The sequence below is a fragment of the Cryptomeria japonica genome, chromosome 11 (genome assembly GCF_030272615.1).
Source record: "Cryptomeria japonica chromosome 11, Sugi_1.0, whole genome shotgun sequence".
NCBI lineage: Eukaryota > Viridiplantae > Streptophyta > Pinopsida > Cupressales > Cupressaceae > Cryptomeria > Cryptomeria japonica.
In genome coordinates this window covers 533,255,049-533,270,185 of record NC_081415.1, presented here as the reverse complement: position 1 = coordinate 533,270,185, position 15,137 = coordinate 533,255,049, and the positions used below count along the sequence as shown (strand labels likewise).

Below are 15,137 nucleotides of genomic sequence, written 5' to 3'. Positions count from 1 at the left end.
CCATTATAGTTTTGCCCTGCTAGCATTTGAATCTTCCTCTCTTGCCTTAGGGACTTTTCAAGTACTTCGTTTATGTTTTTGGGTCCATGCATGTCAACCTCTGCCCCTATGTTGGTATTTAGCCCCAAAATGAACTTCCTTGCTTGGCCTTCGTCATCTTTCTAGTACATAGGTACATATTTAAGCAACTTGGCGAACTTATCCCAATATTGTTGAATGGATAGGGGCCCTTGACGTAGATTATAGAATTCTGTCACCTTCTCATCAAAGGATAATTGAGGGAGCCACCTCTCTCGAAAGTGGTGAATAAATTGATCCCATGTGATCATATCCCTGCTATACCCATTTTGTTCCTTGGTGTTGGTCCACCAACTAGCTGCCTCCCCTGTGAGTTGATAGGAAACCCATAAAGCCTTGGTTGTTTCGCTAAAATCTCTTAGTTCAAAATACTTTTCCATTTCATTTAACCAATTCTCAGCTCCTTCACCAATTTGCCTCCCGTCGAACTTAGGAGGGGTGATTTTCTTTAAGTCCTTGAAGAGTTCCAATATGTTATTTTCCTTTCCATTACCCATCATATTCCCTTGATTGCTACCAGGGTTTCCATTTTTGGTACCACTCCTATTTTCAAAGTCATTTTGCCTTTCCCTAAGGTCCTGCATTGTTTGTTCCAAGAAGTTGATTTTATCTCTTTGTTCGGTTAGAAGGTCGATTATAGCTTTGACCCCATCTTCGTTATTTCCTAGGTTGTGTCGATCCTCTTCATGGTCTTCCTCATGGTTTTCTTCATGGTTTCCCTCATGGTTTTCCTCATGGTTTTCTTCCCTTTGACTCCTAGTACGTCTTCCATTACCCCTTCCTCTTCCTCTTCCTCTTCCTCTCCCTCTTCCTCTTCCTCTAGCCATTCTAGGTTTTTACCTGAAAGTTAAATTATGTAGTTAGTTCTTGATTTGGGATTTTAAAATTTAATTTCTACCATTGCAAAACATTCCCTTAGTTGTATAAATTGAAGTGAGCACAAGGCCTAGATTTGAACCTTTTCTCTTATACGACATGTGATAACCCACCATAATTAACTCAACAAAATTAACCATTCTATTTTTTTTTAGTTTAATTTATTCATTGTGTTTGATTCAATCGCATACTCTGGGCATCCATCCATTTGGATTCGGCATTCGTCCATCCGGGATGAGCATCTAACCATACGGGTTAGGCATTTGTCCATACGGGACATAAGATTTCATCTATCCAATACGGGATAGCAATCTACCCATACGGGGTAGGCATCTATCCAATCAGAATAGCAGGTTCTCTAGCCAGAGACTTAGACTCATTGGGACCATTCGGGTCCTGAGCCACTCACTAAGTACTACACTCTTCTAACAGAAGTGCACCGAGGTCGCCGTCCTTAGGAGTAATTAAATAACATAATACAAGCTTGAATTCCACCTCAGAATTTGGCTTAAATCCACGGGAAGTCAAGCGAATCCATACGGGATTCCTTCCGAGTATGCATTGAATTACTTTTCCAAATTTAATTATCTTATCTTTCAAATTAGGATTTTTACTCAATCTTTTTTTTACCAAGCCTAGACCCCACCCACGAACGCCTGAGTACGAGGGACAACTCCATCCCAACACTACCTACATACCCGCTTCGGCACGGGATCAAGGCATAAAGTATGTAGTTCTATTTTCTACTCTATGGTTTGATGTAAACTAATTAGTGGGTACGCAACCCTTTCTAGGGTCAATGTCCCAGACAGTTTCTCTGTGGTTGCTACCCACGGTGGTAGCACTTAAACAAAGGCTCAAGATGGCCTATTGTTTGTGGCCTAACAACTACATCCTAACACCTATCATGAGCATCACCCTTGACCAAATTGTCCATCACCAATATCTCTTCAAGATTTTAAAAAAAAAATCAATTTCATAAAAGCATTTTACTTATCCAACCCTAAAGGGGGTCTACTATGGTTTATCTCAACGGAAAAAATCATTCAAAAATTATCTTATTAGATTATCGATCCAAGAGGGATTACCCGCCCCTTGGATTTTAACTTCCAAGTGTCCCTTATTACTCCCTGATAATTTATAGGGACAATGCCACAGACATCGTTGATGTAACTTTATTAGGCGTTAAGTGCAATAGTTCAACACGATGACATTACCCATAAGCGTGACCCAGAGGCACTGTATATACCGAACGTTACTTGGTTTTGGTTTTCCAACTTCCTTTATTTAATTTTTCTAACTTATGATAAACATCATGCTTGGAAAATAATTATGAATTGAACGCGTATATTTAGACATTGCAAGCTCAATTAATTGAAATAACTACTTGACAAATGACATGGAATAAAACCATAACTAGAATTATTTATTATTCAAAACTTGAATATAACTTGCATAATAATGACAGTTAGGTAACTTGCATACTAACAATTAAACGTATAATTTGCATGAAGATGGGAACACCAATAATTGAAATCAATGTAAAGACATTTGCATGAAGCGAAGGTAGGGTAAGTTACATGCGAGAATATCGCTTATAAAACCACTAATCCCAACATAGAATTTAGCTTCAAGTCATTTAATTGCTAAGTGGATCTTAAGAGAATCTAAGTATCATTTAATATAAATTTGTTAAAACTAGTTATAAATCTCATAATTACCTAAGTTTAAAAATTTATTAACTAAAATTTATATATATACATAAAAGAAGGAATTTAAATAACTAAAGTTTTAAACATATATGAAAAAAAAAGAATTTCTTTTTAAAAATTAACATTGCCTTTCGAATTATGTTTGATTGACATTAATAAGGGTTAATGGGAGTGGGACCCCACGGGTCCCCTCCACTACCCTGCGGGCACTACCGCAGTAGTGACCACAGGCTAGTGGGGGGTACCGTTACGGCACCACTCCCTATGAAGTATTAACTCCATCCTCCACCTGCGAGCCGGTACGCACAAGAATTATATCGTGCAATATAATTATTAATTACTTCGCATAAACTATTAATACCTTATATATATATATATTATTTTTTTAATTTTCTTTTTTAACTATAGTTCATTCCAGAATAATAAATTGTATAAAAGGAGAATACATAAACAAGTATGTAAACTTAAGAAAATATTAATGTAAGAGAGAATATCATATTAATCCTAGGAACGAAATATAACAGAGAAATAAAAATAACCAAAGAAGTAATTTGCTCCAGCGATGCACAGATTATCGAGAAGTAGGTAGGTGTTTAAACTGAGAAATACAAGCTAACACAGAGGAATTATATTCTATTTCTCAACCAATGTCCAAAGAGGGGGATAGAGAGTTATTTACAGGAAGATTATTTATTTTCATATTTCACAAGGAGAGAGTTTGTTCGACTGATATTCACAGAGATTCAGCTAATATTCACAGAGAAATTTTTATTCAACTCATTTAACTAATATTCACATAGAAATTTTATTCAACTCATTTAACTAATATTCACAGAGAAATTTATTTAACTAAAAATCACATAGAGAGATTTTAAAAATAATCACAGAGAGATTTTGAAGAAAATCACAGAGGGATTTAAATAATCACAGAGAGATTAAAGAATGAGATTCAGATTTCCATTCGAAAGACCAGAGAAATGAATCAGAGAGAGGAATAAAGATTCAAATCACATAGGAAGAATTTTGATTTCAGAAAAAGAGATTTTAAACAAATAAAGGAATATGATTTTCTTTTGCTAAAATTTTTGGAAGAAAAACAAAAGCAAGATCATGTGCATATTTTCTTGAGGGAAATAAAATAATTTAAATATCTATATTTTACATGCACTATATGAAAGCATCATCATTACTATTTATCCTCAAATAAAAGATTTAAAATCAAATAAAAGAATTTCTTTATATAAAGGAAGATCTATAACTATTGATAATACGAATTCCTCATAAGTAAATGTAAAGACAAACAACGAGGAGAGAACCTGGTTTATCGAGCTTGATGTTGAATCCACTAGCTACCCTAAAGCAACGAAAATGAGACTATCAAAAAGACCTATTTCTAAAACATGGGAAATTTCCTTCAAAACATAATCAACTCCCTTCTTTGAAACTTGCATATAATTTTATAAGAAAATTCCCTCCATTCCACATCTAGAAAATTTAATTAAAAACGAGATTCTTTCCCAATTTTGGACTTCATGCAAATTGATTAGGCTTAGTGGAGGAATTACATGCAAGATGGTGGAGAATCCTCTAGAAGCTTCTTATTCTTCCTACAACATGTGTCATAATTGAATGTGGAAAATAAATAAATAAAAATAATGTATATTTTCCATGTGTGTGTGTGTGTTATTACTTTTCATTCTTTTTATAACATTTATTCAATCATTTAAATAGCTTATCCAAAGATAAAATAAAATTGTAATTTAAATTCAAAAGTGATAAAGGAGGGTTGTGACAGCTTATGTCGAGTCCCACTGCTATTCTGAACCTATTCTGCAATAAAATTTTACATCATACGACATCGTGGTTTTGAAGCCAGATTACCTACATCCCTTGACACATAACTAAAACATAAAACATAAAATAATTTTAAATTAGTATTTCGATGTAATTAAGATATGCTCCTGAATCACGTATACTGCCTAATCACTAAACCCACTTCAATTAAAAATTGGCATAAGTCCCGGTCCTTTTTCCTGAAGCGACACGAGGATGTGCCGACTGCCGACTGTGTACGCGAGGCCGTACTCAGCGACCTCCAAAGGTTTATAGGATGATGTGTGAGCGTTTTTTTGTTTTTCTTCAATTATTACATATGAAGTCCTGAATATCTGCATCGGAATACTCGACTCAATTTTCATAAGCAGTATATGCTTTACGAATCGAGGATATCCTACTCCGGCTTCTCCATTAACAATGTAGACATGGTTTTGAATTTAAATATTAGCTAGGAATGGTGGATGCATTTGGAATAACTTGAATTCCAACGGTTAAGGGATAATTTAAGCGCCACTATAAACTCATCGCATTATAACCTCATAGTTCATAATGACTGAGAGGTGGTAGATGAAATTTTACTTAAAATGGAAGACATTTCTGCTGTCAGTGAAGATGGACATCTAAGTGATGGAGATAATCTACTGAAAGATGTTTGCAAAAAGACTAAGGCCAATGTCAGATCAGTTTCATTCTTTCGTCTTCTATCATATGCGGATTCAATAGATGTTGTTCTAATGGTCCTGGGGACCATAGGAGGCTTAGGCCATGGCTTGGCTCATCCAGGGGGTTATCTTTTCCTAGGAATGGCTCTTCAGGCCTTTGGTACCCACCAAAATGACACTGATGCTATGGTCAAGGCTCTGTACAAGGTACTGTTTTTTATAAAGTTATTACATTTCAATCTTAATGGCAGTCATCTAGACTACAGTCAAGAAATGAAACTTTTTTTTGGCATTCATTGTATCCAGAACAGAGATACAATTGAATATACCATGTTTTCCATATTGTTCAAAAGTTGGTTCCTTTCAACTAAATTTCATTCAAGATCATATTTTTCAGTTCTAGGACAAATCTTGTATTGTGTATGTTGTTCATGGTGTTGTGCCCAATTGATATTTTTAATCCTAGTTGTTACTCTGTACTTTTACATGGAACTTACAGGCATTCTGTTCTTACAACTTCTTCTTGTTTTCCTGCACGATGAGATGAGCTTGCTTTACCTATACATATATGTTCTGATAGAAGTATTAAAATACTACAGAGTTTTATAATAAGTGACTTGAGTTTGAATTTTGGTACTGACTTTTACTTTTTTTTAGTTTTTTTAACAAATTTTTCACAATTCACAATGTAATTCTTACTATTGTTTCTGAATATAATTGTGTGTTTGTAATATCTTGATACTGCATATTTTAAGGATATCAATTTTTCATAATTCATAATCTTTCTTATTGTTGTTTTTAGATACGATTGTATGTTTCTAATATCTTGATAATAGATCATAGAATATGATCTGAAACGTTGATGCAAAAAATACACAAACTGAATCGAAGCAAAAATAAGAAATAAATATATATGAATGATCAATTTTTGTACCATTGTGGTAGATTCAATGCCATTTAGAGTTAAATTTTGAAAATGTGTTTTTCCACATAGTTGGAGTAAACTTACCCTGTTTCATGGCTTTCACTGATTTGTCCAATATTAAAATCTTGTATTTACAGGTTCTTCCTTATGTTTGGTATCTGGCTGTCGGTATGCTGCCTGCTGGTTTCTTAGGTCAGTTTGTATTCCTCAATTTTTATGGTATTATGTATATGTTGGAGGGTGGAAGAAGCTGTCATGCTTATATGCACTTAATTTCAAGTACTATATGTGACTGCAGAAGTAGCTTGTTGGATTTACACTAGTGAGAGGCAATCCTCCAGATTGAGATTGCATTATATGAAAGCCATCCTCAATCAAGAAATAAGTTATTTTGACACAGATGTAAATGTTGGCAAGATCATCTCCAATATTACAGATCACATAGATTTGATACAGGATGCTATTGGTGAAAAGGTGAGTTTGATAAAGCCTAAACCTTTTTCTGAATTTTGTGGACTAATAGATAAACATGAATTTACATGATACTTGTATTGGTCTATTATTTCTCACCAATTCTTTTTCCTCCTTAGATGATAGAATGGAGAAAAGTTTCACTAGCTTGTGTGTGTTGTTATTTAGAAAAGCCTTGACTGTACAGATTTTTTAACCTCTCAAACAACACACCTGATATATTTTTCTTAGGATTTTTCCTTAGAGAGGTTGAGATTTGAGAGGTTTTGTGAACATGTCATGACAATCTCTGACTGAAAATTTTTCAGGTAGGACATTTCATATTCAGTGTCTCTACTTTTATAATCGGAGTTACAATTGCCTTCGCCATGTGTTGGCAAGTTGCTCTGGTAACCGTAGTAGTGGTGCCTCTTATATCAATTATTGGTGCTACTTACAGCAAAGCTATGGTTTCCAACTTTCAAAAAACACAGACCTATTCCTCTGAGGCCACAAGCATCATCCAAGAGGTAAATTAGAATATAACCCTGCACCCATTAGGGTTTTGTCCTACAATAGACTGTCTGTTAGCTTTTAGCTTTGAATCCATGACATGTAATTTGATTTAGAACAGAATGAGTAGTAACCAACATTGATGTGTATGATGGCAATGGTGCAGACTGTATCTCAAGTCAGAACAGTATTTGCTTTCGTGGGAGAGAAAATAGCTTATGAATCATTCACCAAGGTGTTAGAGAAACAGATGAAACTGAGCAAAAGTGGGGCTCTAGTTAAGGGCCTCGGAATAGGTGTGCTAAATGCCACAACAAACCTCTCTTGGGCTCTCATGATTTGGATTGGAGCACTTGTGGTGACTAACGGTTATTCGAATGGAGGCAGAGTCATCACTGCTGTCATGTGCATACTCTTTGGAGGATTGTAAGATTGATTAACTCATATAAGCCTAGATCTTTAATATAAATTAAAATACATGAATCTTCTATGATTTCTTATTACTATTTGTGTCACAGATCCCTTACATTCGCTGCTCCAGATCTGCAAGCCTTCAGCCAGGGGAAGGCAGCAGGTTATGAAGTTTTTGAAATTATGGGAAGGAAATCCAAGATAAGTTATGAACAAGGGAAAAAGACACTGGAAAAGATAGAAGGATGCATAGATATTCATGATGTGCACTTTTCATATCCTTCTAGGCCAGAAAAGCTCATACTACACGGTTTCTCTTTGTCCGTACCAGCAGGGAAGACTGTGGCCTTGGTGGGTAATAGTGGGTGTGGTAAAAGTACAGTGATTTCACTCCTTCAAAGATTTTATGATCCATTCAAAGGTTTGTAGATCGTGTAGCCTCTTTTTTTTCCTTTTTTTCCTATAATTTGACTAAATTTAGGTCGAATTAGTAATGACATAAATCTAATTGGGCATTCATTAGGTAAAGTACTGATAGATGGGATCGATATCAAGGAGTTGGACTTGAGATTTCTGAGAAGAAATGTGGGTCTGGTTGCACAAGAACCTTGTCTGTTTGCAACTAGTATTGGAGATAATATCAGAGTAGGCAAATGGGATGCAAGCATCGACATGATCGAACAGGCAGCAACTCAGGCAAATGCTCATTCTTTCATCTCTGGACTACCGGACAAATATGAAACCCAAGTAAGTGACAAGTTTGTGTAAAATACTAAAACCGATGGAATATGATAATGTTTTTGTTAGAAGTGGAGAGCATAAATTTTTCCTAAGATGAATCCAAAGATTCTTTAATAGGAAAGATCTATGGATAGGTACATTTCTTGCATGAGACGTGACTCTTTATGATAAATGTATATTGGAGTGTGATGACAAAACAGTTTTATTAGCTATCTATTTATGAATAAAGAATATTTAATATTAATGTCTTTTCAAAAGTATAAAAACTTATTTTGTTTTGAATAATCTTGATTTCTTTCGTTGTCATTATCTAAAACAAAACATTCTTCATAGTCACATTAATAAAGATGATGAAGCATTTCTAATAATATTTGTGATCAAAACTTTCACATATTTAGCAACGAACTTTGTAATTAATTTTAATAACGATCTTTGCAATCAAAACTTTCACAGATTGACCAACAATTTTATGTTCAATTTCAACAATGATCTTTGCGATCAAAACCTTCATATATTTAGCAATGATCTCTACAATAAATTCAAACAATGATCTTTTCAACATTGACTTTTCAAGATGTTTTGTATTCCATTGGGGTGTTGTATAGTTAAAAAGTGTGTTTGTTCAAGGGGTTTGGCATTACTATGGTATTTTGTGGAAGGTTCTATTTAGCTACAACTAGTTTAGTTGGTTAAATGACTAGTGACATCAACATTTCAATAGTTTTATAATCTTCTTTTTCTAGTATATGATAAATAAAAACCTATGAAGTGAAATAGAGATCATCTCTATTTCATTAGGCCTCAGATCATAGCAGCTCTAATATCAATTGTTAAAATTGGAGAGCCTAATTTTTTCTATTTGTACCAATAGATGAATCCAAAGATCCTTTAATATGAAACATGTATGGATAGGTATGTCTCTTCCATAAAACATGACTCTCCATGACAAATGTTTTGGAGTTTGATGAAATACAATTTATATTTTTTCTAATAGTTTCCATTAATTAGGAAAGAAATTTCAATTGCAAATCATCTAGAACACGAAATATATTAAGAAGAAAGAAAATGCAATTCTTAGCATATCATAATGCATTTATAGATGAATTTAGAGTAAAATCAAATGTTGAACTCCTCTCCATCCAGTTTTTTATTTAACTAAAAGAGGGGTAAAAATTTATTCAATTAGAGAAAGAGATACAAAGCAAGAAGGGCCACATGCCCACAGAAAAGGACATTACATAGCCTTGTCAGTTTCCACTGAGTGATCCAATTTTTTATTTCATTTTGAAGAAACATTATTATAAAATTGAGTAAGCTTAATAAAGACACAACCAAAAAATTAAAGAAATAGACTACTATGCTATAAGAATGATAGGATAACAAAATATTAGAAAACAAGATCATAAATATGATTTTAACATGACAACAATAGTAGATAGACAAAACTAAAAACAAAATGAAAAAAAATAACATATAATTTTTATTGAAGGTTGTTAATAGATTATTAAATTAACTAAAATTAATTACAGAAATAGAACTAATAGTTAAATATATACTAATTAAAATAAAATTATACTTTAAAATCAATTTATTTTTATAAATATTATTTAATATAATTATTGTTAAATAAATATATAATATATAATTCTTATAAATTAATGTATAAATATGATTATAGGAAGAGTGAGTAGAAACTAAACAATTTAATATATATTAAAATTATTTTTACAATTATTTTTTTAAAATTACAATTATTATATTTATAATAATAATTGTAAGTCTTTTATGGCAGTTTCTTTTGTATCTAATGGAAAGATTATGTAATATGGGGAGGGATATTTTGGATTGTGTCCAGGTGGCCTCTTTGTAATGGGTAGCTGGCTTTGTAATTTTGGAGCAATACTGAAGGGTTTTCTTACTGGGTCTTTCCCTTCAGTGCTCATTGAAAGTGCTCATTGAACCTACAATAGAAGAAGAAGAGTAAATTGTTGTTAAAAAACACCCATCATACATGAAGGATAAAAGCCTGCATTATATCATTTATCTCCTCTTTTCCAAATTTGTAAATTTCACTTTAAAATTATTAAATTACAAATCAATTGTTTAAAATTTGATTTCTATTCGATTAGAATAGATTAGCCAGTTTGGAGAGTTTGGATGCTATCCAATTTATGGAAATAAATTCTGATTGTTTATCTGCTTTTTACAACACCTAGGTTGGAGACAGAGGAATGCAATTGTCAGGTGGGCAGAAGCAAAGAATAGCTATAGCAAGAGCTATACTGAAAAATCCTTGCATTCTTTTGTTGGACGAAGCAACAAGTGCTCTTGATTCTCAATCTGAAAGGAATGTTCAAGAAGCCCTGGACAACATCATGTCCAACAGAACAACATTGGTGATTGCTCACCGCCTCTCCACAATTGTCAATGCAGATCTCATTGCAGTCATTGAACGGGGCAAAGTCACAGAGCTTGGAACCCACATCCAACTACTGAAAAATAGCAAATTGTATTCAGACATGATAAGCATGCAAAGTCTCACCTCTGGAAAAGCAGCAGCTAATGAGGAAGACAGGTTAGTATTAATATACTTCAGGGAAAAACCCTCTATTCTTCTTAATAAATTTGCAGATTCCCCTACTCTGTTTGAGCCCTGCAATCTGCCATGAAAGCCCATTTAGTTTACCAGTTATATCATAGCATTCTACACAGTAGATTGGGTCATTATGATTATTCATTAACATTCGTATAATTTCTTAGGTATAGGAAAATTATCTGGCGTTATTAACCCACTGGTTTTCTTTGTAAACAGGTCTGAAAATGGTACCCAAACTAAGCTTAAAAATGAAAGTGATCGTCTTCTTAACTCTCCCATATATCCCGGTATGGATAACTTTGAGAGTCCTGCAAATTCTACAGTCACTTTTCTTCCTGACAAGGGTAAAGGGCCAGAAAATTTAGAGCAGTTATCAATCCTGAGAATTTTATTTCAGATGAACGCATTGGAAATAGGAAAGATCGTTACAGGCAGTGTTGCAGCAGCCACAACTGGAATATCCAAGCCTCTCTTTGGCTACTTCATCATGACTATTGGGGTTGCCTATTATAGTCCAAATGCAAAGGACAAAGTGGAAAGATATTCAGAATTTTTTGTTGGAATTGCAGCGTTGGTGTTTGTTGCTCATACAATACAACATTTTTTCTTTGGAGAGGTTGGAGAGAGAGTCATGAAAACCCTGCGTGAGACTTCGTTCTCTGGTATGTTAATAAACCATCTTAATTGCTTTGTCTTAATTTGTTTGCCCAAGAAATGGGTAGGATTGTAACAAAAAACCTGGGATTGCAGCAATTCTAGGGAACGAAATTTCCTGGTTTGATAAGGCAGAAAACAGTTCAAGTTTGGTTAGTGGACGCATCATGAATGATACATCATTAGTGAAGTCAATCATTGCCGATCGTATGTCTGTGATAGTGCAGTGCATATCGTCTATTTTGATTGCCACCGTAGTTAGTATGATCGTGAATTGGAGAATGGCTTTGGTGGCATGGGCTGTAATGCCTTGTCATCTCATAGGAGGACTCATTCAGGCATGTTAATCTTATCAAATTTAGTACTTACTTAATAAGGACTCTTGAATAAATTTGTATATATGGAGTTGAATATAAGATATTTTGTGGGAATTAACTAACTAGACATATATTGGTAGTTTCACTGTAAAACTCATCATCTCTGTTCAGGGTATAGAGGTAGGATCAAAACTAGAAAAATGAGCATTGACCCTATGGTATGGTTCATTTGCCTCTTTCTTTTCTCCTCTGCTCTTGTGAGTGGAAGAGATGGAATTGAGACCAGCCAAGTGAATCACAACAATGACTAGTCATGCTTTGTGATGGTTAATCTCAGTGGCATAGTTTGAATCCTACCTCTTCACCTACCTGAACTCATGGAGATGGGTGTTAAGTTAATCAGTTGTGATAAGAAATGTGTTCATTGCAGGGATTGTTAGAGTAAATTCTCTATGTAGTTAATCCTGAAAATCTTATCTATCTATCTATTCTCTAATCGTGTCCTGACTTTTTTGAGCTGTGCTTAACTCATGACAGGCTTGGTCATCAAAAGGATTTGCAACTGATTCAGCCAAAGCACATGCAGAGATAAGCCGGTTGGGAAGCGAAGCAGTATCAAACATTAGAACAGTAGCCTCTTTTGTTTATGAGGATCAAATAATTGAATCTGTCAAAAATTGTTTAAGCACCCCTTTGAAGAAAAGCAGACTAGAAAGCCTGAAATATGGAACCATACAAGGTATAGCAGTGTGCTTGTGGAACGTTGCCCATGCAGTTGCACTTTTGTACACTACAATTCTGGTGGATAAACATCAGGCCAGCTTTAAAAATAGTGTAAGATCATACCAACTTTTCTCATTAACAGTACCCTCCATAACTGAGCTGTGGACAACTATTCCTGCAGTTTTCAGGGCCATAAAAGTCCTCACTCCAGTAATGAATATATTGAGAACAAATCCCCAAACAGATGGTGGCATGCAATTTGAATTCATAGAAGGGCATATTGAGTTCAAAGATGTGAGTTTCTATTACCCATCTAGATCAGAAGTTCCTGTTCTCAGAAACTTCAGTATTTCTGTAAACGCAGGCACCACGTTGGCCTTGGTTGGTGCAAGTGGAGCAGGCAAGTCATCTGTCATAACCCTGATAGAAAGATTCTATGACCCTCAACATGGTGAAATTCTCATAGATGGAAGAGACATAAAACTCTACAACTTAAAATGGCTCCGAAAATATATTGGATTAGTACAACAGGAGCCCTTACTATTCTCCACATCAATAAAAGAAAACATTCTATACGGAAATGAAGGTGCTTCAGAATCTGAGATCATGGCAGCTGCAGAAGTAGCAAATGTTCATACATTTGTGAGCAGTCTTCCAAAGGGATACAATACACTGGTAGGAGAAAAGGGTTCTCAGCTATCTGGCGGACAGAAACAGAGGATTGCCATAGCCAGGATAATTCTTAAAAGGCCTTCTATTTTGTTACTTGATGAAGCTACAAGTGCTCTGGATGTTGAATCCGAAGTTCTGATTGTGGAGGCATTAGACAGACTTTACAATTCATACAAGTGCACCAGAGTTGTTGTTGCTCATAGGCTATCCACAGTTGTCAATTCAGATGTCATTGCAGTAATGGAGAAAGGGCAAATTATGGAGATGGGTAGTCATTCAAATCTAATGATGTCTGAGGGAGGACTCTACACCCAGATGTTAACATTGCAGAAGATAAATACCAATACAGTTGAGGAATAATATTGTAATATTCATATTGATTAATTAGTAATTTAACCTTGGCAATTAGTACCGAGGTTTATTTATAACAAAATTGTGTTGAACACGTTTTACAGTGACATTGGCAGGCTTAAAGGAGGCACAGAGAAAAATGGAGAAATTGCTGCTGTATATATTGAAATTAAAACAAACATGTTACAGAGCTTCACCTCTTTACTGTACTGGCACTTCACAAAAAACATGAATAGTTTGTTTCCTTTTATAAAACTTCTTCCATTAGTTGTTCAGAAAAAAAGCTTCAGCTCTATTGTTCTTCAAAACATTAAAAGCACGGTAAATCCAACTGAGCAGTTTTCATCATTTTCCATATAAAGAATCACGCTAAAATCAAAGATGAATATTATTATATAACACAAAGGACAGACAAATCTAACTAAGCCCGTGCGATGAAGAAGTTGGGCCATTCTAAACGACATGGACCTTGCAGCACATTGAAGATTAATTAATTAATCAGGCAATCTGTTTTTGGGTCTATAGATGGCTTGCAATTATATAGGATTCTTCGTAATTGTAGAATTTGATTCGAAAGTGCAAGACCATAAGAAAAATATCGACGTGGTCTCCAGCTATTAGACACGACAAACAAGAAGCTTTCAGAATTAGAATGTGGCTCAAAATGTATTCCCTAAATCTCATCAGAAATTTGTGGAACCAGAAGTAAAAATCGACCTGGTCCTCCTAATTTTGCTCCTGCAAAACTCAGATTTGATTGTTGTTGAATTCTCTACTAGAATCTTCATCCATAGCTCTTGAATCTGTCGCCTGCACACAGAAAGAAGGAAAATGTGTTTTTTGAGAGGGGTTTGTCTAGGTCAAACCCTGGGTTTAAAATTGACCCTTGAATTGAATTGAAATTGAACTTGAAATATTAGAGTAAATGTTCAATGATATACTTCAAATTTGTTGTAATTGATAATAGATAATGATGCAATGCTCTTTAAATGTAATCATAAGTGTTGATGCAATAACATGACTTGACATTAACATGAACATGAATAAACTAATCAAACATACATGTTTGCATGAAGATTGATGTATATTTGTTGCTCCATGATGCTTGAAAACATTAGATGTGATGCACGAATGATGGGCATAGGTGGATTATCAAATATGAAAATGAATAGGAAGAATTCTCTTCTATAAGGTTCCCAAGGTAATTTACCAATTAGACCAACCTCCAATGGTCAAATTGAAACACCAAGAACCAAAATCACTGAGGAGGAGAAGCGCAGCAACATATTTAAATTAGGTCTTGTTTAATAAGGACCAAGATGCCCTAGGCGCTATGGTCCATCAAAAACAAGGCAAACAAGTGAGAAAGCAAAGTGCATAGCCCGAGACATAGGTTTAATTCTCTGTGCAGATAGATGATATAAGATTAGAGGTGAAAAGGTCGGAAATGAACTTGGGGCAGAGCTAAGATGGGACACAGTAAATTAGAAGCACAAAAGGTGATGTACATTGTGCAAGGTTATAATTTATGATCCTACTATATATATATATATATATATATATCAAGCTAAAATCCTTTGAGAGCAATGACAGTTTAATCCAACAACTAGCACTCAAGTT

General features: G+C 34.5%; 1 protein-coding gene across 3 annotated transcripts; it reads left to right on the top strand.

Annotated features, from left to right (window-relative positions):
- The first annotated feature begins 4,829 nt into the window (after window positions 1–4,829).
- LOC131066469 (ABC transporter B family member 19) lies at window positions 4,830–13,824 on the top strand. 3 transcript variants are annotated; one of them, XM_059214093.1, is made up of 11 exons: window positions 4,830–5,371; window positions 6,227–6,281; window positions 6,388–6,563; window positions 6,869–7,069; window positions 7,219–7,478; window positions 7,571–7,884; window positions 7,987–8,210; window positions 10,421–10,779; window positions 11,017–11,462; window positions 11,551–11,792; window positions 12,309–13,823. In XM_059214093.1, exons 1-11 carry the CDS (start codon window positions 5,087–5,089, stop codon window positions 13,524–13,526), a joined length of 3,780 nt encoding a protein of 1,259 aa, XP_059070076.1. In that variant the 5' UTR covers window positions 4,830–5,086; the 3' UTR covers window positions 13,527–13,823. The 3 variants fall into 3 exon arrangements, with proteins under 3 accessions (XP_059070076.1, XP_059070077.1, XP_059070078.1); XM_059214094.1 differs by lacking the exon at window positions 7,987–8,210 and having other exon boundaries at window positions 7,571–7,814; window positions 12,309–13,824; XM_059214095.1 differs by lacking the exons at window positions 4,830–5,371; window positions 6,227–6,281 and having other exon boundaries at window positions 6,479–6,563; window positions 6,873–7,069; window positions 12,309–13,814.
- Window positions 13,825–15,137: the final 1,313 nt, after the last annotated feature.